The 25221-nt window shown below is 50.6% G+C and overlaps 3 protein-coding genes and 1 non-coding gene across 5 annotated transcripts in view; 1 reads left to right on the forward strand and 3 right to left on the reverse strand.

Annotated features, from left to right (window-relative positions):
* The window catches only part of LOC135977542 (intelectin-like protein), a 23073-nt gene extending 12223 nt beyond the window's left edge, over window positions 1-10850 (reverse strand). Inside the window, exon 1 of the mRNA XM_065578806.1 lies at window positions 10727-10850. Coding sequence (XP_065434878.1) covers window positions 10727-10850 — 124 coding nt within the window. The remainder of the gene's footprint in view (window positions 1-10726) is intronic.
* TRNAP-AGG (transfer RNA proline (anticodon AGG)) lies at window positions 9737-9810 on the reverse strand. The gene has a single exon. It is a non-coding gene; the product is annotated as a tRNA-Pro (tRNA).
* Window positions 10851-11640: 790 nt separating the features above from the next.
* LOC101940095 (interferon-inducible GTPase 5-like) lies at window positions 11641-16334 on the reverse strand. Of its 2 annotated transcripts, none has more exons than XM_065578810.1 (2): window positions 16208-16334; window positions 11641-14900 (listed from the first exon to the last, which is right to left on the reverse strand). In XM_065578810.1, exon 2 carries the CDS (start codon window positions 14888-14890, stop codon window positions 13721-13723), a length of 1170 nt encoding a protein of 389 aa, XP_065434882.1. In that variant the 5' UTR covers window positions 14891-14900; window positions 16208-16334; the 3' UTR covers window positions 11641-13720. The 2 variants fall into 2 exon arrangements, with proteins under 2 accessions (XP_065434882.1, XP_065434881.1); XM_065578809.1 differs by having other exon boundaries at window positions 16051-16280.
* A 6741-nt stretch (window positions 16335-23075) lies between these two features.
* LOC135977543 (interferon-inducible GTPase 5-like) lies at window positions 23076-25219 on the forward strand (the record flags this gene model as incomplete). Its single annotated transcript, XM_065578807.1, has 2 exons — window positions 23076-23194; window positions 24502-25219. A coding segment is annotated over exon 2 (708 nt), but the record flags the coding sequence as incomplete, so codon positions are not given.
* Between the last annotated feature and the right edge of the window lie 2 nt (window positions 25220-25221).

A 25221-nucleotide genomic window follows, 5' to 3' on the forward strand; every position in this document is an offset into this window, starting at 1 on the left:
AGGGTTTGTTTCCACGGGGCAAGTGGTGCGGGGTGTGTGTGTGTTTCGGTGGCGCTGGGGTGGTTGTTTCCATGGGGCGGGCAGCGCTGGGGGAGGGTGTTGTGTTTTGGGGGGGGCTGGGTGGCGCTGGGGGGGGGTGGCGGCGCTCGGGGGGTTTCGGCCCTCAGCTGTTTTCTTTGGAGTAATATGGCCCTCGCCACTTTACGAGTTATGCAGGCCTGATGTAGATACAGTAGCCCAACAGCACGACATAGCAGTTGTAACCAGAGGTCAGAAAAGGAACGTCTGTTCTGACACATCTGAGCCAACAGATGGCACTACAGACTGCCCTAATCGAGTTCTGGGAAAAACGGAAAGACAGGAGTTACTTAATATAGCCCATCAGTTTATGCATGAAGGAGTGGAAGGGACTTTAAGAAGGCTAAAGCAAGTAGAATGGGAGTGTATGGAAGATGATGTTAAAACATGGGTGTGAAATTGTGTGCGGTGAGCTCAGGGCAAGGCTCGTCCTCTGCACTGGCAACCCATGATGCACCAATGAAGGCTTGGGCCATGGCCCAGGGTTCAAATTGATTTTATTAACAAATTGCCAAGGAGGAAGGAAGGATTCCAGTATTTACTGGTAATAATTGGTTCCTTTTCAGGATGGGCAGAGGCATTTCCCACTAAAAATAACAGCACCAGGGTGGTAGCCCAAAAGTTCTTTCACGAGGTAGTGTGGAAATATGGCACCCCCTGAAATAATAAATTCTGACAGTGGGGGAGCCTTTGTAGGAGAAATCTTTACAACAATGATACAAGCCTTGGGAATTAAACAAAAGCACCATATACCATACTGGCCTCAGGCCAAGGAGAGCGCATGAGTCGCATGATTAAGAAAGCGCTCCGGAAGGTAGTAAATCACACAGGGAAAGACGGGCCGGATAAACTGCCTCTGATTTTGGCTGTCATCCACAGCAGTAATAGACTAAGGACAAAAATTCAACCCTTTCAAATTCTGTTTGGACGTACAATGTGCCTAATAATTGATCCTAGTTACCTGGTACAGGGTCAAGAAGAGAGCTCAGATATAACCCAGCATGATTATTTTCAATGGCTCAAACAGTTACAAGAAGATAAAACCACCCTCCAGTATGGGGTTAATCAGGCCTTTGAACACAAGAACAACAAAATTCAGAACCAAAGGCCCACAAAGGCAGCCATGTGGGAAACAAGGGACCAAGTCATGTACCTTAAAATGGGAAAAAGGGGCCACTCACTGAAATCAAAATGGATAGACCCTTACTCCATAGTGGACCTCCTTAGCCCACTGGTACACCGGATTGAAAAAATGGAAAACGAAAATGGGTCCATTTTTCACAAATTAAACTGTTTACATAAATAATGTCTGAATTCTTTACAGAAAAGGACTTCCCAGAACCTGATCACAAGGCGCTGCTTAACCACCACCATTTTAATCCACAGAAAATGAGACTCCAGTGCAAGGTTTGGCTTTACCTGCTTCCGGGAACTTTCAGTGCCCAAATAATTAGAGGAATCATAGAAGATTAGGGTTGGAAGGGACCTCAGGAGATCATCTAGTCCAACCCCCTGCTCAAAGCAGGACCAACCTCAACTAAATCATCCCAGCCAGGGCTTTGTCAAGCCGGGCCTTAAAAACCTCTAAGGAAGGAGATTCCATCATCTCCCTAGGTAACGCATTCCAGTGCTTCACCACCCTCCTAGTGAAATAGTGTTTCCTAATATCCAACCTAGACCTCCCCCACTGCAACTTGAGACCATTGCTCCTTGTTCTGTCATCTGCCACCACTGAACAGCTGAGCTCCATCCTCTTTGGAACCCCCCTTCAGGTAGTTGAAGGCTGCTATCAAATCCCCCCTCACTCTTCTCTTCTGCTGTCTAAATAAGCCCAGTTCCCTCAGTCTCTCCTCGTAAGTCATGTGTCCCAGCCCCCTGATCTTTTTTGTTGCCCTCTGCTGGACTCTCTCCAATTTGTCCACATCCTTTCTGTAGTGGGGGGCCCAAAACTGGACACAATACTCCAGATGTGGCCTCACCGGTGCCGAATAGAGGGGAATAATCACTTCCCTCGATCTGCTGGCAATGCTCCTACTAATACAGCCCAGTATGCCGTTGGCCTTCTTGGCAACAAGGGCACACTGCTGACTCATATCCAGTTTCTCGTCCACTGTAATCCCCAGGTCCTTTTCTGCAGAACTGCTGCTTAGCTAGTCAGTCCCCAGCCTGCAGGGCCGTTCCTACCCATACGCAAAGTACGCAGCTGCGTAGGGCACCAGAAAATGTGGGGCACCAAAGTTCCTGGTGCCCTACACAGCTGTGTGCTGTTCCAGGCCCCGCTCTGCCTCTTCCCCATGGCCCCCTGTTGTGCCCCAGCCCCGCCTCGTCCCACCCCTGCTCCGCTCCAGCCCCACCCGCACTCCACCCCTTCTCCAAAGCCTCCGCCCCACCCCGCCCCGCCTCTTCCCACCCCCATTCTGCCCCACCCCCACTCCCCTGAGGACTGCAGCAGGGGTCAGGCACCCTGCACTCACCATCAGCAGGAAGTGGAGCGACCCGGCCCCAACCTACTCCACTCTGCTGGTTCGTGCTGGGGGGCGGTTCTCCCTTGCCCCTGAAGCCTGCTCCTGCCCCGCCCCCGCAGAGGACTGGGCCAGCCCCGCACCGGAGGCCTGCCCCTCCCCCTGCAGGGGGGCTGCGTAGGGCACCAAAATGGCTAGGGATGGCCCTGCCAGCCTGTAGCAGTGCATGGGATTCTTCCGTCCTCAGTGCAGGACTCTGCATTTGTCCTTGTGGAACCTCATCAGGTTTCTTTTGGCCCAATCCTCCAATTTGTCTAGGTCCCTCTGGACCTTATCCCTACCCTCCAGCATATCTACCTCTCCCCCCAGCTTAGTGTTATCCGCAAACTTGCTGAGGGTGGAATCCATCCCATCATCCAGATCATTGATAAAGATGTTGAACAAAACCAGCCCCAGGACCAACCCCGGGGGCACTCCGCTTGATACCGGCTGCCAACTAGACATCGACTGAAGTCCCCCATTAGAAATAGGGACTGTGTTCTGGAAACTTCAGTTAGTTGTCCAAAGAAATCCTCGTCTATGTCATCCTCCTGGTCCGGTGGTCTATAGCACACACCCACCACGACATCACCCCTGTTGCTCTCACTTCTAAACTTAACCCGAACACTCTTAACAGGCTTTCCTCCAGTTTCATACTGGAGCTCTGAGCAATCATATCGCTCTCTTACATACAGTGCAACTCCTCCACCTTTCCTCCCCTGCCTGCCCTTCCTGAACAGTTTATACCCACCCATGACAGAAGAAGCAGCCCTCCTATTAAGCTAATATCTAAGAACTAATTCACTCCCCGCCAGCCAATCATGGATTCCTACCCGTGATCCAGTACTCCTCATGGAATGGTATAATAAAAACACCAGCCAACTCTTAAGACCCTTAGGAAATACCAATGTATATGCCTGGGAAGGGGAAGTAGGGCTTAAAGTGTACCTTATAAACACCACAGAAATACCAAACCACGGGAAAATAGGGGTTAAAATAGAAGTTCCCTATGGGGATACCACCTGGAGTTCCAGCTACACACAATTACCATATCAGTGGGATGAGCCTGTTAAGACAGGAACAATTCTAACAGTTATTGTGGGTTATTGTCCAATACCCCATGGTGAATTGAACCTATGGTTCCTGGACACATACACCTGAACCTGTACCAGGGAATATGCGTTCAAAAGAGGTCCCCCAATTAAAATAAAGAAACCAAAATTGTTTGTGACTCAAAGTAATCCATTAAAAGTCTTGTTAAATCCATTATTTGTAAAAATAAAAATTGGTATGAATTGGACTCAGCTGAACGTGTCTAAATTGGAACCCAAATGTTCACCCTACTCCCTTCCTATTATAACGGCCTAAATAAAAACACATTAACGTCCCTATGGCCGAGCAAAATGATTCATAGATTCTAGGACTGGAAGGGACCTCGAGAGGTCATCAAGTCCAGTCCCCTGCCCTCATGGCAGGACCAAATACTGTCTAGACCATCCCTGATAGACATTTATCTAACCTACTCTTAAATAGCTCCAGAGATGGAGATTCCACAACCTCCCTAGGCAATTTATTCCAGTGTTTAACCACCCTGACAGTTAGGAACTTTTTCCTAATGTCCAACCTAAACCTCCCTTGCTGCAGTTTAAGCCCATTGCTTCTTGTTCTATCCTTAGAGGCTAAGGTGAACAAGTTTTCTCCCTCCTCCTTATGACACCCTTTTAGATACCTGAAAACTGCTATCATGTCCCCTCTCAGTCTTCTCTTTTCCAAACTAAACAAACCCAATTCTTTCAGCCTTCCTTCATAGGTCATGTTCTCAAGACCTTTAATCATTCTTGTTGCTCTTCTCTGGACCCTCTCCAATTTCTCCACATCTTTCTTGAAATACAGTGCCCAGAACTGGACACAATACTCCAGTTGAGGCCTAACCAGCGCAGAGTAGAGCGGAAGAATGACTTCTCGTGTCTTGCTCACAACACACCTGTTAATGCATCCCAGAATCATGTTTGCTTTTTTTGCAACAGCATCACACTGTTGACTCATATTTAGCTTGTGGTCCACTATAACCCCTAGATCTCTTTCTGCTGTACTCCTTCCTAAACAGTCTCTTCCCATTCTGTATGTGTGAAACTGATTGTTCCTTCCTAAGTGGAGCACTTTGCATTTGTCTTTGTTAAACTTCATCCTGTTTACCTCAGACCATTTCTCCAATTTGTCCAGATCATTTTGAATTATGACCCTGTCCTCCAAAGCAGTTGCAATCCCTCCCAGTTTGGTATCATCTGCAAACTTAATAAGCGTACTTTCTATGCCAATATCTAGGTCATTAATGAAGATATTGAACAGAGCCGGTCCCAAAACAGACCCCTGCGGAACCCCACTCATTATGCCTTTCCAGCAGGATTGGGAACCATTAATAACAACTCTCTGAGTATGGTTATCCAGCCAGTTATGCACCCACCTTATAGTAACTCCATCTAAATTGTATTTGCCTAGTTTATCGATAAGAATATCATGTGAGACCGTATCAAATGCCTTACTAAAGTCTAGGTATACCACACCCACAGCTTCTCCCTTATCCGCAAGACTCGCTATCCTATCAAAGAAAGCTATCAGATTGGTTTGACACGATTTATTCTTTACAAATCCATGCTGGCTATTCCCTATCACCTTACCACCTTCCAAGTGTTTGCAGATGATTTCCTTAATTACTTGCTCCATTATCTTCCCTGGCACAGAAGTTAAACTAACTGGTCTGTAGTTTCCTGGGTTGTTTTTATTTCCCTTTTTATAGATGGGCACTATAGTTGCCCTTTTCCAGTCTTCTGGCATCTCTCCTGTCTCCCATGACTTTCCAAAGATAATAGCTAGACTAGAGGCTCAGATACCTCCTCTATTAGCTCCTTGAGTATTCTAGGATGCATTTCATCAGGCCCTGGTGACTTGCAGGCATCCAACTTTTCTAAGTGATTTTTAACTTGTTCTTTTTTTATTTTATCTGCTAAACCTACCCCCTTCCCATTAGCATTCACTATGTTAGGCATTCCTTCAGACTTCTCCGTGAAGACCGAAACAAAGAAGTCATTAAGCATCTCTGCCATTTCCAAGTTTCCTGTTACTGATTCTCCCTCTTCACTGAGCAGTGGGCCTACCCTGTCTTTGGTCTTCCTCTTGCTTCTAATATATTGATAAAAAGTCTTTGTGTTTCCCTTTATTTCTGTAGCTAGTTTGAGCTCATTTTGTGCCTTTGCTTTCTAATCTTGATCCTGCATTCCTGTGTTGTTTGCCTATATTCATCCTTTGTAATCTGTCCTAGTTTCCATTTTTTATATGACTCCTTTTTATTTTTTAGATCATGCAAGATCTCGTGGTTAAGCCAAGGTGGTCTTTTGACACATTTTCTATCTTTCCTACCCAGCGGAATAGCTTGCTTTTGGGCCCTTAATAGTGTCCCTTTGAAAAACTGCCAATTCTCCTCAGTTGTTTTTCCCCTCAGTCTTGATTCCCATGGGAACTTCCCTATCAGCTCTCTGAGCTTACCAAAATCCGCCTTCCTGAAATCCATTGTCTCTATTTTGCTGTACTCCCTTCTACCCTTCCAATGCAGCCCCACGTCTGCCAGCCCCACGTCCGCCAGCACCCAGCATCGCCCTCGGCCTCTTCTGGGTGCTTAGCAGACAATACTGGGCAATTGGCAGAAAATAGTATATTACGACTGGTAGCCATCATCATCGAAACAGTAGCATGTCTGCCCAGGTGGCCATGATTGACAGCCACACCAATACGATGACGACGGGTACCAGTCATAATATACCATCGCCTGGCAAGGGGCTGGTGCAATGCAGCCCTACGGCTGCCAGCCCCATGGCTATCACTCATGCTACACCATCTACCGCCAAAAGGCAGTTAGCAGCTGCTGCTGTGTAGCAATGCAGTCCCACGTCTGCCAGCACCCAGAGGACATATGGTGACAGTGAGCTCAGCTGAGCTGAGCGGGCTCCATGCTTGCCGTGGTATGTTGTCTGCACAGGTAACCCAGGTAAAAAGGCGCGAATCTATTGTCTGCGTTGCTGTGACGAGGGGGGAGGGGCCTGACGACATGTACCCAGAACCGCCCGCGACACTGTTTTGCATCATCCGGGCATTGGGATCTCAACCCAGAATTCAAAGAAAAGGCGCGAACCGCTTCTCGGCTCTCTGAGCTGTGGCGCAAACGTAGTACCTGACGGACTAGGGGAAGGAGGGAGGGCGGGCCGAGTGACGACATGGCATACAGGCACAGGGAATTAAAATCAAGAACAGTGGCTGTGCATCAGGGAGAAACACAAACAACTGTCACACAGAATGTTCCCCCCGAAGATTAAACTGAAAACCCTGGGCTTAGCAGGCCGTTGATTTGACGGAGGGAGGGGGAAGCAAATGAATACAGAGCAAATCTATTTTTTACATCTTAAGACGACGGTGCAGCGTGACTGATAGCCCTCGGCATCTTTCTGGGTGCTTGGCAGCAAATACGGGGCGGCGTATGACGATGGTCTTCAGGCCTATTGCACAATCGGCTGCTCGGGGAAGACTCTGCTAACGTGCGATGACCCGACTTGTAATAGGACGGCTAATAGTCGTAATACACCATTTACTGCCAAAAGGCAAGCCCCACGGCTGCCAGCACCCAGATCGCCGATGAAGGCTACCAGTCTACTCCACCGTCTACCGCCAAAAGGCAGTTAGCAGCTGCTGCTGTGTAGCAATGCAGTCCCACGTCTGCCGGCACCCAGAGGACATATGGTGACGGTGAGCTGAGCTGAGCGGGCTCCATGTTGTCTGCACAGGTAACCCAGGTAACCCAGGTAAAGAGGCGCGAATCTATTGTCTGCCGTTGCTGTGACGGGGGAGGGAGGGGCCTGACGACATGTACCCAGAACCGCCCGCGACACTGTTTTGCATCATCCGGGCATTGGGATCTCAACCCAGAATTCAAAGGGGTGGCGGAGACTGCGGGAACTGTGGGATAGCTGTGGGATAGCTACCCATAGTGCAATGCTCCGGAAGTCGACGCTAGCCTCGTACTGTGGACGCGGTCCGCCGACTAGAGCACCTAGAGCATTTTTTTGTGTGGACACACACAATCGGCTGTATACAACCGGTTTCAATAAAACCGGCTTCTATAAATTCGAACTAATTTCGTAGTGTAGACGTACCCTTAGAATTGCAAACTCTATGATTTCATGATCACTTCCACCCAAGCTGCCTTCTACTTTCAAAATGAGATGTAGTAGACACCATATTAGGAGGAATTGGTTTTGGAGCAGGGATTATGAATACTTTAGACCTGGAAGTAATTAAGAATAAGTTACGTTTCTTGTCACAACTGCAAGATATTCTCATTCACAAGCAGGCAGATACTACTGTGGACTTGGTACAAATAGGTCTGGGAAACCTAAAAGCAACATGGAATATGGGTCAGTGGCTGAACGCCACCTCCTGGCTGCTGTATAAACAACCAATAGAATTAGGGAATAAAACTGCCTTGGCCATAGGATATACTGAGATGCAAATTCTTAGTTTAGCATCACTTAAACACTAAATGTTTTGGCTAATATCTGGGAATGTTTGGGTATCTTTTAAAACAACAGAAGCGGTCCTTGTTCGACACCTACAGACATGAATGGATGCAATATGTTTCCAGCATGGTTAAGCCTGATTTGTTATTAGGTGAAATTATTGTTAGAATTGCTCACCCACCGTCTGTGGAGACAGAAATATGGAAAGTAAGCCCACTCCCAAAATTGACCATGGGATCCTTTTGGCTACCCCAGTATGGGTCAGTGGGCTGGGAAAGAGGAAAAATTATTGGACATCCACGGGTGTATGGAGTGGAGCCCTCAGAATTAGGTGTGCTTGTCCCCTACTTGTCACTACAGAACCATATAGCAGAGATACATCATTGGAAACGTGTTTGGGACGAACTAGAGAATGTGACGTGTGTTTTGTACAACGGACAATGTGTCTGTGTTACAACCTGGAAACAGTATTTTGGGAAGATGCAAGTATCAGCCAACCCTCAGTGGATGAATGTAGATGTAACGCCCGTGTATTATATACTAGCAATCACACGTACTGTTTACCAAAAATAGAAAAAGCACAGAGCATTATGACTGCTACCCTGGTTAATTTCTCTGTTACCCTTGGTCCTGATTGGCGAGATCTAACTGATCACTTGTTGTCAGAAACTAAGGTGACTCCGTTTTTACAACAAACACAGAGAGATGTAGGGAAACGTGTCATTCAGATATTACATGCAAATGGAGACATGCTAAACATTGCTAGGTCTGAAAAGAACTGACAGCCTATCACTGGTACGACGTTTTTACAGGCTGGTCCCCGACTTCTAAGGGCATATTGTCCATTATGTTTCACCCATTAGTAGTTGTGTTAATATTGTCCTGTGATTGCATGCTAGGAATGTGTTGTATGTGCGGTTGGACAAAGCGAATGTTTGTTAAATTACAACCACAAGCTCAAATGGCCTCTCAGTATATTGCTATGAAATAGTTGTATAAAATAGGACCCACTCAAGAATTGTTCTTGAGGGGTCAAAAGGGGGACATGCACTAGTAGGATTTTATGTTTGTATTGTATATAATTTAGAATGAAGAATAAAGAATAATAATGTAGCATGTATTAAATGTACTGGTGTATGATTTGACCATATCCTGCCAGCCACCCTTTCTGATTAGCAGAAAGGAATGGCCTAATGGGCCACTGGTAAAGATGCATCAGCCAGAACTTGTGTCTGAGTTGATTTCAAGGCAGTAACAGACCTTTTAGGGTCACCACTTTGTTATAGGTTTAGCATTTTAAAATAAGTATCATAGAATCTCAGGGTTGGAAGGGACCTCAGGAGGTCATCTAGTCCAACCCCCTGCTCAAAGCAGGACCAATCCCTAGACAGATTTTTGCCCCAGATCCCTAAATGGCCCCCTTAAGGATTGAACTCACAACCCCAAGTTTAGTAGGCCACTGAACTATCTCTCCCCACAAAATGTGTGATTGGCATGACCCAGATGGGACTTGAACCCACAATTGCCAGCTCCAGAGGCTGATACCTTATCCATTAAGCCACTGGGTCAGCCAACTGTGAGTAGATGAGACCAAGGCACCACTGGGACTTGAACCCAGGATCTCCGGCTTCCTAGACAGGTGCTTTAGCCAGCTAAGCCATGGTGCCTGAATTCAATGATTGTTTTCTCCTGCATTTCAATTTGATGTTCTTGTTCAAATGTTCTGTGTAAATCAATTCTGTTTTGTGTGCAAATAAGGAATGTGTGTGTTAGGAGATAAGTGTGAAGGCCATCACCGAACCGAGGACAGACGCAAAGGTGCCAGAAAATTACAACACACCCCTATTGAAATGTCCAAAAAGAGCAAATAACAACTCTAAAATTAAAACAGGCACCTATCAATGGGGACAAAATAGCTGTAATCAAAACCAGCATGTGGGTAACTTCCTAAAAAAAATAAAAAATTAAAAAAAACAAGCACTCATCAAATAACAATTAATTACAGCATGACGGTGCAAAACTAATTGGTCCCAATGAAGGAGAATCACTATATAAACAGGGGGTCTTGCCGTCCTGCCAAGACTTCCCCGGAGCATCGTGTTGCGACTGACGGAACCCGGCTCCTCCCTACCCATGATCAACCTAGCTGGCCAATAGATTGATCCGGACTCTAGACTGGTAACTATAACATCGACTGGCGGGACAGTGTGCGTGTGTGTGGTGTAATTAAATGCATATGCTAATTGTTGTATTTCCAATAAATGCAGCGTATTGCCTTTTCCCCTAAAAAAGATCCTGTGTGCTTCTTATAAGCATAACATGGCCAGGCTGCAGCTCCGACTCCCCTCCCTCCCCCAGCCACTGGAGCTGGGCTGGGGAGAGCTGTGCTGGCAGCTGTGGGGAGCCTGGGTCCCTCCACTTGCCCTGGGCGGGAGGCCCGAGCAGCCCTCGCCCAGCGTCTCTCAACCCTGCCCCCCAGACCCGCTGTCCAGGGCAGGTGGAGGGTCCACACCACGGTTCCTCACAGCTGCCCACACGGCTTTTACCGTCAGAGCCCTGCGTGGATACAAAATTGGTATTCACCTCTGTCACGGAGTCCTCGGGCGATGCTCTGGAACTGCTCCCCACAGAGCCAGTCAAGACTTTGGGGAGCCTCCTCTTCCTCGGAGCAGACCGTCTTCAGGGCAAGAAGCTCACACACCTTCATCTCCTGGGTCTGACCTTGGAGCATTCAGCATATGCTCCTCCGTGCACTTCCCACAGTGAGTCCGCCCAGGCGGGGTCTTGGGGAAGACAGAGGTCCTGCATGCGCCCCCACTTTGCAGTCAGACGTGACTCTTAGCCAGCCAGTAAAACAGGTTTATTAGATGGCAGGAACATGGTCTAAAACAGAGCTTGTAGGTACAGCGGCGAACGGGACCCCTCGGCTGGGTCCATTATGGGGTTCAGAGAGCCGGACACCCACATCTGCCCTCACTCCTCGTCCCCAGCTAGCTCCAACCCTGAAACCCCCTCCAACCCCTCCTTCTCTGCGCTTTGTCTCTTTCCCAGGCTAGGAGGTCACCTGATCTCTTTGTCTCCAACACCTTCAGTTGGCACCTTTGCAGAAGAGGGGCCCAGGCCATCAGTTGCTAGGAGACAGAGTGTCGGGCATTTAGGTACACTGGCCCTTTGCTCTGCAGCAACCATACATCCTTATCCCACCACCTAGATATGTAAGAAAGGCATAGGGGAAACTGAGGCACCCACACAGTATTCAGAGAAAACATTAAGAACATTCCCAATGCGTCACAGCCTCCACCCGGGTATCGCAAAAATGGTCCAAGATATACAGCGGATCCCTACGGATTTGCAGGCTCTAGTGATGGGTGCACGTTCCCAGCTGCGTATGGCAGTGATACTGAGGGCTCTTTCCCCTGCCGAGCGCGACTGTGGATACTAGCGAAATCCCCGTATCTCAAGCCAGAGAGATGCCCAAGAAGCTGCAGGCAGCGGTGTGTGTTTAATGTACCTTTATTAAACCAGCGCAGTGACTGTCAACCCAAAGGCAAGAAATAACGAGATTAGTGAATGAAGGTAAATGCGATACACGCTGGCTGGCGGGGGTGGAATGTAACGGCGTTATTACATTAAACATAATCTGCCGCAGGGAGTGAATGAGTCAATAAGAATGATGGCAAGACGCTGTGATTAGAATCGATACTGACTGTCAGCCTCTTGATACAGCGATGACACACGGTACCCGGCCAATCATTGTGAGTTGTTTGTATTACAGTAGCAAATAGAAACCAGAGCCCCATTGTGCCAGGTGCTGTACGAAGATGTAACAAAAAGACAGGCCCTCCCAGAAGCGCTTTGACTCTAAGTGTAAGACTATTGGCAATAGGTAGATTCAACAAACAGGCCAAGAAATAGTGCGAGGAAACAACCAGACGATACTGGTCAGAATGAAACACCCCACACAGCAAACCACTGCCCCAGCATTGCAGCTAAATGCAACTGATCAGATTCACAGGGCAGGATTTTAATGAGGCTTTTAGGCCTTGTCTTCAAAGGACAGGTGTACTGGGTCTGCTGCTCTAACCCCCTGCCCCAGGGACGCTCTTGTGCCGGTAGAACAGTGACATTCTCCAACTCAACTTAACCCCCTCCCAAGTGACATAAACGAAACTGAAAGAAAGCCACTGTTCTGCTGGAGTGAGAGCGTTCACACACGAGGTTACACCAGGATCATTCTATCAGTTTCAATTCACACCTTAGGTTATACCGAAAAACTTTCCCATGAGGACAAGGCCTTTAGCTTCTAACCTGCAATGGAGCTACGGCCGATTGACCCCAGCTGGGATCTGGCCCCATTGACCCCAATGGAGTGACAGCTGATTTGCCCCAGTGCGGGGATACGGTCCATTCATGGTTGTAAGATGCTCAGATACTGAAGGGATGGAGGAGCCCAGCGGGTCCTAGGTTGATAGAACCGGATTCAGTATAATTTTATTTTTGTTGTATGAATGTCCAGAAGGAAGCTGCCTCATTCCTTGTGGGGTAAAACTTCAGGAGCGTTGAGCTGACAATGAATGTGTCTCCTTCATGATGGGGGCTTTGACTGGTGTGCAACGGCGCCCCAGATGGCTTATGGGGACTGAACATGTGTTATGCTTATAGGAATCACATGGAATCTTTTAAAGGGGATAAGGCAATACGCCACATTTCCTGAGAGTTCAATTTAATTATTAAAATCAGCATGTGCTTCCATTCACACACTCTCTCTCTCTCTCTCACACTCACACTCACACACACACACACACAAAGGTTGCAGTTGGATCTTATAGTTACCAGTCCTTAGTGTTGCTCGGTCAGTTCTAGTGGCCAGCTGAACCTGCACAGGAGGGAAGGGAGCTGGGCCTCTGTCAAACATGTTCGAAGCTCTGATGTTGATGCTGAATGAACCCAAAGTCCTATGGCAATACACCCGCCTTTTATAGTGATAAGTTCCCATACAGGTCTCTGGACCTTGCTGTGTCACACTGGAGCTGTCAATCACGAGGTAGTCAAGGTTGCTCTTAATTAGCATTATTTTGAGTTGTTATCGGGAGGATCTGCAGCTGTTTCTTATCTCGTCCCTTTGGCTCAACTCTTTATCTCGTCCGAGGGGCATATGCCTTTGGTTTACGGTCGTCAATCTGCCATCCGGGGATTGATAAGAAAGTTGGTTCCTCTTGACTCCTCCACTCCCTTCTTGACCATCCAGTTGTCCTATCTCAGTTAATTACCAGACATTCTTCCCTCACACCAAACAGTAAATAAGGCAGTTACAGCCACAGAACGTCTATCCTTCTAAAAACAAATGTTAACACAATCAGCAAAAAATAAACTCAGAACAATTTCTTCGTAGTAATTCAAAGCTGGCAAAATGGAGTATAAGGCAAAATAAGCAAAATTTTACTTGAGACAATTTCTTCCAACTAGGCTTTTGGCCTACACATGCAACTCCTGGATGGAGAAGCATGAATCTTTCCTGCTTGAAGTCCAAGACTGTGTCTTCTACAGCAGCAGGCTCATCCAATGCAACACCAAATCCTAGATGGTGTTTTCCCTTTCTGCTTCCAGTGCTTTGCTCAGAACCCGCTGGGTGTCGTCAGCTACAGAGGCCAAACACTTCCGCAGCATGAAGTACGTGGTAATGAGTGCCACCCCTCCAGACACCATGGCACCAAATACGGGGAGGCGCTTCCACGAATATTCCCTTACCATCACAGCAGCCCCCACCGAATCCAACAACAGCTTCAGAGCCGTCATGGGGGTCATTCCCAAGGACGTCATCACGGCCGTCAGCTCCTCCACGGGCTTCCCAACCTGTTGGGCGAGAGCAGAGAGGGACCTGTTGTCCACGCCGAAGTTGCTGTAGTATCGGAACAGGTGTTTCCTGAAGACGACGAAGGTGCCCAAGAAAGAGAGACCTGGGACAGGAACGGCAGCGAGAAAACATGAGAAAAGGGCTATTTTCCAAATCTCCGCCTTCAGGGCGGCTTTTTTCTGGTTGATGATGGGTGAGGTGACAGCAGGCAGGCTAAGCAGGAAGGCGTGTCTCTTCAGGAGCGGCAGCTCCGTCTGCAAAGTTTGCCGCAGGAGGGGAAAATCGTAGCGGTTGGGTTCCCAGCTGGACACGACAAAAACCTGTGGGTGGCCCACTCCTTCAGCAGCTACGCCTCTCCTGCAATCCTCCCTGATCTGCTCCAGGATCCTCTCCTCGTTGTAGCTGGAGGGACGCTGCCTCCTGGAAGCGTCCAGGTCCATGTCGGCTTTGGAGCGCACAAAGTAGAACCTCTTGCCCATTCTCTGGATCTCACAGGCCAGCCTCGCATGGTCGGAGCGGAAGCGTTGAGAGCCGACGATGATGTAGAACTCAAATCGGCTCAAATTGAGCTGCTTACAGTAGCTGTCTAGAGGGAAAGAGGATGTCCCCACCCCTGGCAGGTCCCAGAGGGTGACACCTGGGAGGACGGGATCTGGATAAGCCATCGGCTCTGTCATGGTATCGAGCATCCCGGTTTCAGCAGCGCCTTCATCACCAGCAGATAGCCCCCGCATGGCGTTGATGAGGGAGGACTTCCCGGAGCCCGACTCCCCTGTGACGGCGATGTGGAGGGTGTGGCTGTTAAACGACTCTGGTGTTCTCTGCTGCACATTAGAAATCGCATCTGTCAGGCTCCCTTGCTTGACAGCGGCTCTGAACCCATCGAGAGCCATGGCGCTCTATCTGCGGCAGAGAAGAAGAAACATTTTAGCTCCTAGTTAAGGCTGCGTCTCGAAAATCCTGTGCCAACAGTGCAGTGTCAAGCCCTCAAAAGTTAGGAACAGGCACATTTATGGTGGCTCATGCAACCTTAACTCTGCCCCTTGTGTATCCAACCCGTGCACTGAATGAGGCAGGGGCAGAGTGGAAAAAACAGGAGTTGTTTGGTTTTAATCCTTATTTATTATTTGTAGTGTAGTGCATAGAAACGCGGACTGAGATCGGGACCCCATTGTGCCGGGTGCTGCACAGACCCCGACCGAGATCAGGGGCCCGTTGTGTCAGGTGCTGCACAGACCCCAACCGAGATCAGAGCCCCGTTGTGTCAGGTGCTGCACAGACCCTGGCTGAGATCAGGGCCTCCATTATTCTGAGCGCTGCGCAGCCCCACAGGTGAGAATTTTCACTAGATCTCAGCTCCCACGAACTCTCGGAAATAAGTGGGGAGATTTTCGAGCCAGCCCAGCACCCTGCCGCTGACGGGGACAATATCTCAGCTGTGAACAGGCAGAGCCAGGCTCAGACCCAGCCTTCTCCCTTGGCTGCCCTGTAGCTCAGAGGAGCCGCGGGGAGCCCTGCAGCTGCTCTCGCTCGCCCCAAAGGCCTGGCAGGAAGACGGGGAGCGCACGGCTCTCTCGGCCCCCATCCCAGCTCCACGCACAGGAACAGAGGACACTGGAATTGGGGCCCGGCTATTTCAACTGAAGCCAAGGGGGAGTCTGAGGACCCAGAGCTGGGCACAGTTTTTTCAGCCGCAACTTTTGCAGGTGAAAAATGCAGATTCGTGGATTGCGGAGCCGGAAGGGGACTGCCCTGGGGCCCATCTAATCCGCCCGCCTGCGGGCCACAGGCCAGACACCGTCCCCAGCACGAGTTCCTCTGCAGGGCGGCCTAGCAGCTGCCCCTAACACAGCCCCGAACTGCAGCCACACCGGGGGGAGCGAAGGGGGCCCAGGGGCCGGGTGTTCCCCAGGGACTGACAGGAGAGGGGATGTGCCAGTGTACAGGGGGGGTGGGAAATGGCTAAATTGGCCACACTGCAGCTGACCACTAAGGGGGGGAGGGGGAATTCGAGGTGGGGGCTGGAAAATCCCAAGCAGGGGGAATCTCTTACCTCCCCCAGGCTGGGCTGCGCTCAGGCGGGGTTGCTGGTCTCCGGGAAGGGGCAGCAATCTGTGGGCACAGCTCACCCCGCCCCGCCCGCAGTGTCTCCGCTGCTCCTCGCTCCCCCTCTTCCTGCCCCCCCCTTTGCCGGGGCCTCCCCCGCCTGCCTTTGTCTGCGCCCCCGGCTCCCTCCTGCGGCCCCGCTCCGGCTCCGGCTCCGGCTCCGGCTCGCTCCTGATCGGCGAGCAGGGGAAAGGGAAAGTGAAAGCAGCAGCTGGTGAGGGAGCAGGGCCGGGCCTCACCCCGAGGGGAGGGACAGAGCGGGGCCTAGATACCCCCCCCCCCCCGCCAGCGCGTTTCCAGGTGGAGACACAGCCCTAAGTGTCACCATGCAGTCAGGGGGTGACAGTGTGTACTTACAACACACACACACACACACAGAGCAGGGCTCATCATACCCAGCAGGGGGCAGCAGGGACAGGGGGACACACACACACACACAGAGCAGCACTCATTTCATGCAGCAGGACACACACACACTCTTTAGGGCTGTAGGAGAAAGCATGGGCTTTCCCTTGAGTCCCTGCCCCCAGCCCGTCCCTTTCCCCGAAACCCCAACCTGCCCCTTCTTCGCAAGCCCCTGACCTCACACCACCCCTTCCCCTGAGGCCCCGCTCCCACACCGCCTCTTCCCCCCCAAGATCCCTATACCCCCCCCCCCATTGCTCCTCCTTATGGCCAGTAAAAAGTGGGAGCACCATGGCCCTGGTCCAGCGCCCCTGCCCCCACGCTGTCCAAGTCATGGCTATAAACCCTCTTGGCCTCTCAGCCGTTAGGCATTTGAGAGCTAAATGCTTTTGCTCTTACGGGTGTGAATTCTGCTCCCGTATGGAGAATATGGGGGGCAGTGTCACAGTCCCCACCTGTTGTTTTGTTTCTGTAACCGCTACGGGACAAGGATCATCTCCCTGTGGTATGTGTTTGTGTAGCACTGAGCTCCATAGGGCACGGACCTGTGACTCTCTGACCTGGGATAGACGGCAGGTCCCACTAAAACAGTGATTCTCAAACTTTTGTACTGGAGACCCCTTTCACATAGCAAGCCTCTGAGTGCGACCCCCCCTTATAAATTAAAACACTTTTTTATATATTTAACACCATTCTAAATGCTGGAGGCAAAGCAGGGTTTCAGGTGGAGGCTGACAGCTCGCGATCTCCCACATAATAACCTCACGAGCCCCTGAGGGGTCCCGACCCCCAGTTTGAGATCCCCTGGGCTAGAGTATCACCAGGGTCCCTCCTGGTCTTAAAATCTATAACTCTGTGAGCATGAGTGTATAACTGGGAACCCCCTGGTGCTGCTGTAAGACCAATAATCATTATGGATACGATTTTTGTCATGGTAAAATTAGACAAAATTCACAGAACAGTCATGGTAAAAATGTACAAAATCAGGATATAGTCACAGAAACAAAACATGTGTAACAGTTTAACAATAAAGTATTACAGTGTCACATTTACATGAAACAACGTTAATGCAACAGTTTTCATTTCCTTGTCAACGTAAACGATTTTGAAATGAGATATGCATATTGTGCAATCATTTTTTAAACAAAAATAAGGAAAAATTATATAACAAAAATAATGGATTCTTTTTAGTAAAGGCCCTTTTGCAAACTGTTGCGATTTTGGTGTAACAAGTTACACATAGATTGTTATTTTTTATGCGGCGTCTGTTGTCCCCAAGCACATTTGTATAAAACGAGAAGGCGCGTTCTGCAGCGGGGTACTGCTAAGCATCGAAGGGTAACTACAGGCAGAGCTGGGAATTTGTCCATCCTGCTTCTCCAGAACTGGAAAACGTCCTCGTTCCTCAGTTCTTGAACTGCTCCCAATAAGACCGATATTCTTTGGGCTGGAATGTTGTCTTCAAACAGTGGTATATTTCCAAATACGGTGGTCTCACATGTGCCAAGGTATTTGACTTGATTTGACACATCCACAGCATGCAGTGAAGAAAGCGGCATCGGGTTGGCAAAAAGTTTAGTCAGTGTCCATATCTGACTTGTTCTTTTTTGAGCTTTCCAAGAGTTGTTTTTGCTGTTGGCAAGTTTCAGAGCAGGTCTCTGCCCACAACGCAAGCTCATGAACTGTGGGCTCTTCATAAGTTGTAAGCATGTTCCTGATTCAGGGTGCAAACTCTTTTAGAGCCAGGACTTCTTCAATAACTGCTGCGGATTGGCAAAGATCAACAATCTCTTGAACACTTGAATTGTTTCTGTGACCATTCTCCTCTGTAAAGAATGAAACGGAATCCTCAGTGTGTTCACTGTGGTAAAGGGAAGCATTGAACCAGCTGTTCCATCTGGTTATTATGGGGTTGGTGGGAGGGAAGGACTTTTCCCTCTTTCCATTAGAAACATGCAGAACCAGGCTTTTCTTGCAGGACAGGCAGTGAAAGCACATTGTATAACCACAACTAATTCATTTACTTTCAAAAGTATCTGCTTCCACAGATCGCCCACAATGTTAAGCAAATATGCCATACATGTAAGATGTGCAACATTTTAAAACAAAGGTTTCAAACCTCGATCCTAAATTTCCCCCCATGTACGTGGCATGATTGGTCACAAACACAGTGATGCAATCAAATGGTATTGTGAATTTTTCAACAGTTTCCCATATTGAATAATTCATTTGAGCAATTGGAGACTCGGATAAATTGCTGCTGGTTTGGCCATCTGTATAGCCAGTGTGTCAGCCTCTGTCTTCCCTCAATAACCCATTGATTTGTTGATTTTGTTTCCATAATGATTAGCGGTCCGGTTCTGCGATCCTTTCACACCCCCAGAATGGACCCCTCTCTTGTAGAAAGGATTTAATATTTCAATTATAATAAACTTGCATTTAATCTGGACTAAGAGCCAGTGTCTCTGAATTTCACCATTGCTAAAGGCCCATGGTTTAAGGGCATTGCTCTGACTAGACAGGAGCTCTGCCCTCCGAGTGTCACTAATTGGGGGGTTTAACGAGGGGGGGGGGAATGCATCCATAGGGTGTTTGTGAGGAGAAGAAGCAAAACCCTGAAGCAGCAACGTCACCAGCAACAAGGGTCGGGTCTTTACCTGCGGGGATTCTCTACAATTCCTTAACTGTGACTCGAGCCCCCACCCAGTGATCTGGGAACCTGTATCCGCTCTGGGCACCTTTGCTGGGCAAATCTGCACCCACTCGCCAGCACAGTCACCAGCGAGTTAAACAGGAGAACTTTGTTGGCGGAGGAAAGAGGAAGGACGGGGTGAACTGGGACAAACCTTTACTGTTCAACACCTTCCACCTTCTTCTGTCTCAGGGTGTATCTGTCACAGCCCCGACCAATTGGCCCCTGAGCGGCTGATGCAGTTTGTTCTGTCTCCCAGCCCCTCACTCACAGTTTGTGGCTGCAGGAGAATCAGGGTCCCTGGGGCTCTACCCCCGTCCTGCTCTGATGATGTCAGAAGTGGGTTTAAACCTGTGCGGGGACACGTCCATTGGGCCTTAAACCTAACGCTGCCACCACTCAGCCGTTCTGGGGCTGTTACAATGATTTCAGCAGCTAGAACAGGGAGGCTGCACCAGGGTCTTTAGGTGAACGTAGACCCTGATCCCAGTCACTGTTCAGCCTTTGCCCAGCTGGTTCCCACCAGGGAACTCTCCAGAGTATCAGCCCAACTACAGAACTTGGCCACATTTAACCCCGATGTCCCCAAACCATCCACAGTTGATATGTAAATGAGCTACGGCCTCACTCAGTCCCTTTGCCCTCCAGCAGATGGCAGCAGAGAGCTCCCTGTGGTACCTGCCTTCTCTCATGGACTTCAGGCCCCAGGGCTCCCACTCCTCTCTCCTGGGTCTGCCCCCAACTGAGTTCCCCTCCCTTGTGTCATCTTTTCGTGGCCCTGGCCCAGCTGGGGTCACCGAGTATCATTAGAAATAAATCATCAGAAGTACCCATTGCCTCCTGAGGGGAGGGGGAGGGTGCTGCCTGTCTCCTGCAGCAGCTCTGATTGGCTGCCCTTCCCCAGGAGGTGGGGCAGTGGGTATTTCTGATGGTGCAACAGTGACACCTGGTGACCAGTCTGGGTAACGTTTCCCTCATTAGCACAGCAGTGACATCCAGTGGCTAATTAGGGTAATGCAGAGAGTGTATTTTGTAAGTGGAACAGCAGTGACTGTGCATTACATAAAGAAGAACAGGAGGACTTGTGGCACCTTAGAGACTAACAAATTTATTAGAGCATAAGCTTTCGTGGACTATAGCCCACTTCTTCGGATGCATATAGAATGGAACATATATTGAGGAGATATATATACACACATACAGAGAGCATAAACAGGTGGGAGTTGTCTTACCACCTCTGAGAGGCCAATTAATTAAGAGAAAAAAACTTTTGAAGTGATAATCAAGCTAGCCCAGCACAGACAGACAGTTAGATAACAAGTGTGAGAATACTTACAAGGGGAGATAGATTTCAATGTTTGTAATGGCCCAACCATTACAAACATTGAAATCTATCTCCCCTTGTAAGTATTCTCACACTTGTTATCTAACTGTCTGTCTGTGCTGGGCTAGCTTGATTATCACTTCAAAAGTTTTTTTCTCTTAATTAATTGGCCTCTCAGAGGTGGTAAGACAACTCCCACCTGTTTATGCTCTCTGTATGTGTGTATATATATCTCCTCAATATATGTTCCATTCTATATGCATCCGAAGAAGTGGGCTATAGTCCACGAAAGCTTATGCTCTAATAAATTTGTTAGTCTCTAAGGTGCCACAAGTCCTCCTGTTCTTCTTTTTGCGGATACAGACTAACACGGCTGCTACTCTGAAACCTGTGCATTACATGTTACTGCTGCTTCATTAAGTAATAAAATCTGAATTTAGAGCAGTTGCACTGGGAGCCAGGACTCCTGGTTGCTATTGTGAGCTCGATGTCTATAGCTGTTGTGCAATCTTGAGCAAGTCACTTATTTTCTCTGTGCTGCACTTTTCCTCCTGTGAAAGGGGGAATCTTGCTCCTTTGAGATCTGTGGCACAAACCCTACTAGCTCCAATGGGAACAGTGCTGTGCCCAGAGAGGGCTCACAGGGTTAATTCATATGTAGAAAGCTCTGTGGTGAAAGTCTCAGGAATAGCTCGTTATTAGTCAGTAATTCAAGGGCAGTGGGAGTAAGACAAACAGTTTCACAAGACAGTGAGAAATCGTGTGTGAGGGGAGAGGGGACCTTAATTTTGTCTTATGATTTAAGAACAAACCTGCGTACGTGACTGGGCGATTCTTCCCCTGAGACTCAGGCAGGTTTCTGTGATTCCCAGACCACCCTGGACTCTCTTCACTTTCCTGCCGGGTGTTAAACGAGGTGACTGATGTCTGTCACGTGTGATTCGGTTCCTCTCAGCCTCTCTTTGCACTGTGTGTGCAGTGGGGTGGTTGGTTGTGGGAGGTGTCACAGGCTGGCCGGCCCTTTAAGGCAAGCCAAGCTTGGCCTGGCCTGTGAGCTAACAGCGAGCCTCCCCCCCCCCCCGCTGTGGGCGATAGGGCAACTTAATGATAATTGGTGACCCCAGCTGGGCCAGGGCCAGGAAAAGACGAGAGGGAGGGGGAACAACTCAGTTAGGGGCAACCCCAGTAGAGAGGGCTGCTGTGTGTGTGTGTCCAGGGGCCAACATCTGGTTAATTATGGAGCCAGAGCTGTGGTGTGAATACCGATGCTCCACAATTGTGTCACTCACACGGGAACTTGGCTTTGGTTCTTGGCTGGACGTTCCGCTTAGCAGGGTTCATTTCATGCCTGCGGTACTGCCCGGGCCTGTGAACATCTGTCTCCTTGGGGTCCTGTTGGAAGCCGTCCCCATGGGGGAGCAAGTAGCAGCTGTCAACAGCTGGAATCTGGAGTCAGGGCCAGGCCACGATGTTTTGCTGCCCAGGGTGTGTCTGTGCCCTACCCCGAGTGTGTCGGGTCTCTGCACCGTGTGGCTGTGCCCTACCCCGAGTGTGTCGGGTCTCTGCACCGTGTGTCTGCGCCGTGCACTGAGCGTGTTCGGTCTCTGCACCGTGTGTCTGCGCCGTGCACTGAGCGTGTCCGGTCTCTGCACTGTGTGTCTGTGCCGTGCACTGAGCGTGTCCGGTCTCTGCACCGTGTGTCTGTGCTGTGCACTGAGCGTGTCCGGTCTCTGCACCGTGTGTCTGTGCCTTGCACTTAGCGTGTCCGGTCTCTGCACCGTGTGTCTGCGCCGTGTACTGAGCGTGTCCGGTCTCTGCACTGTGTGTCTGTGCCTTGCACTGAGTGTGTGCGGTCTCTGCACCGTGTATCTGTGCCGTGCACTGAGCATGTCCGGTCTCTGCACCATGTGTGTCTGCGCCGTGCACTGAGCATGTCTGGTCTCTGCACCATGTGTGTCTGCGCCGTGCACCAAGTGTGTCGGGTCTCTGCACCGTGTGTCTGTGCCATGCACTGAGCATGTCGGGTCTCTGCACCGTGTGTCTGTGCCATGCACTGAGCGTGTCCGGTCTCTGCACCATGTGTGTCTGTGCCGTGCACTGAGCGTGTCGGGTCTCTGCACTGTGTGTCTGCGTCTTGCACCGAGCATGTCGGGTCTCTGGACCGTGTGTCTGTGCCGTGCACTGAGCGTGTCGGGTCTCTGCACCATGTATCTGTGCCGTGCACTGAGCGTGTGTGCTATCTGCCCTCTGTGAATCTGCCATGCACCGGCGTGTGTGTGAGTGTGAGTGTGTGTGTGTGTGTGTGTGTTTCCCTGCCGCCCCATGCCGGAGGGGCTGAGTCTGCTCTCTCTCTCTCTCTCTGTGGGTGAGAGAGAGGGTCCCCCTGCGGGTATGATGTGTGTGTGTGTGTGTTGTAAGTACACACTGTCACCCCCTGACTGCATGGTGACACTTAGGGCTGTGTCTCCACCTGGAAACGCGCTGGCGGGGGGGGGGGGGGGGGGGGAGGTATCTAGGCCCCGCTCTGTCCCTCCCCTCGGGGTGAGGCCCGGCCCTGCTCCCTCACCAGCTGCTGCTTTCACTTTCCCTTTCCCCTGCTCGCCGATCAGGAGCGAGCCGGAGCCGGAGCCGGAGCGGGGCCGCAGGAGGGAGCCGGGGGCGCAGACAAAGGCAGGCGGGGGAGGCCCCGGCAAAGGGGGGGGCAGGAAGAGGGGGAGCGAGGAGCAGCGGAGACACTGCGGGCGGGGCGGGGTGAGCTGTGCCCACAGATTGCTGCCCCTTCCCGGAGACCAGCAACCCCGCCTGAGCGCAGCCCAGCCTGGGGGAGGGAAGAGATTCCCCTTGCTTGGGATTTTACTGCCCCCCCCTTGAATTCCTCCTACCCCCCTTAGTGGTCAGCTGCAGTGTGGCCAGTTTAGCCATTTTCCACCCCCCCTGTACACTGGCACATCCCCTCTCCTGTCAGTTCCTGGGGAACACCCGGCCCCCGGGCCCCCTTCGCTCCCCCCCGGTGTGGCTGCAGTTCGGGGCTGTGTTAGGGCAGCTGCTAGGCCGCCCTGCAGAGGAACTCGTGCTGGGGACGGTGTCTGGCCTGTGGCCCGCGGGCGGGCGGATTAGATGGGCCCCAGGGCAGTCCCCTTCCGGCTCCACAATCCATGAATCTGCATTTTTCACCTGCAAAAGTTGCGGCTGAAAAAACTGTGCCCAGCTCTGGGTCCTCAGACTCCCCCTTGGCTTCAGTTGAAATAGCCGGGCCCCAATTCCGGTGTCCTCTGTTCCTGTGCGCGGAGCTGGGATGGGGGCGGAGAGAGCCGTGCGCTCCCCGTCTTCCTGCCAGGCCTTTGGGGCGAGCGAGAGCAGCTGCAGGGCTCCCCACGGCTCCTCTGAGCTACAGGGCAGCCAAGGGAGAAGGCTGGGTCTGAGCCTGGCTCTGCCTGTTCACAGCTGAGATATTGTCCCCGTCAGCGGCAGGGTGCTGGGCTGGCTCGAAAATCTCCCCACTTATTTCCGAGAGTTCGTGGGAGCTGAGATCTAGTGAAAATTCTCACCTGTGGGGCTGCACAACGCTCAGAATAATGGAGGCCCTGATCTCGGTCGGGGTCTGTGCAGCACCTGACACAACGGGGCCCTGATCTCAGCCAGGGTCTGTGCAGCACCTGACACAACAGGGCCCTGATCTCGGTCGGGGTCTGTGCAGCACCCGGCACAATGGGGTCCCGATCTCGGTCCGCGTTTCTATGCACTACACTACAAATAATAAATAAGGATTAAAACCAAACAACTCCTGTTTTTTCCACACTGCCCCTGCCTCATTCAGTGCATGGGTCAGATATGCAAGGGGTAGAGTTAAGGTTACATGGGCCACCATAAATGTGCCTTTTCCTAACTTTTGAGGGCTTGACACTGCACTGTTGGCGCAGGATTTTCCGGACGTAGCCTTAACTAGGAGCTAAAATGCTTCTTCTTCTCTACCGCAGACTGAGCGCCATGGCTCTCGATGGGTTCAGAGCCGCTGTCTATCAAGGGAACCTGACAGATGCGATTTCTAATGTGCAGAAGAGAACACCAGAGTCATTTAATAGCCACACCCTCCACATCGCCATCACGGGGGAGTCGGGCTCCGGGAAGTCCTCCCTCATCAACACCATGCGGGGGCTACGTGCTGGTGATGAAGGCGCTGCTGAAACCGGGATGCTCGATACCATGACGATGCCGGTGGCTTATCAAGATCCCGTCCTCCCAGGCGTCACCCTCTGGGACCTGCCAGGGGTGGGGACGCCCTATTTCCCTCTAAACACCTACTGTGAGGCGCTCAATTTGAGCCAATACGACTTCTTCATCATCGTCGGCTCCCAGCGCTTCCGCTCCGACCACGCCAGGCTGGTCCGTGAAATCCAGAGAATGGGCAAGAGGTTCTACTTTGTGCGCTCCAAAGCCGACATGGACCTGGACGCTTCCAGGAGGCAGCGTCCCTCCAGCTACAACGAGGAGAGGATCCTGGAGCAGATCAGGGAGGATTGCAGGAGAGGCGTAGCTGCTGAAGGAGTGGGCCACCCACCGGTTTTTGTCGTGTCCAGCTGGGAACCCAACCGCTACGATTTCCCACTCCTGCGACAAACTTTGCAGATGGAGCTGCCGTGCCTGAAGAGAGACGCCTTCCTGCTTAGCCTGCCTGCTGTCGCCTCGCCCATCATCAA

This window comes from Chrysemys picta, unplaced genomic scaffold (assembly GCF_011386835.1).
Source record: "Chrysemys picta bellii isolate R12L10 unplaced genomic scaffold, ASM1138683v2 scaf3, whole genome shotgun sequence".
In the NCBI taxonomy this organism is placed as follows: domain Eukaryota; kingdom Metazoa; phylum Chordata; order Testudines; family Emydidae; genus Chrysemys; species Chrysemys picta.

What these genes read in the sequence shown, in the direction of transcription:
- LOC101940095 (XM_065578810.1), bottom strand. Translation starts at nt 14,890, where the DNA reads ATGGCTCTCGATGGGTTCAGAGCCGCTGTCAAGCAAGGGAGCCTGACA.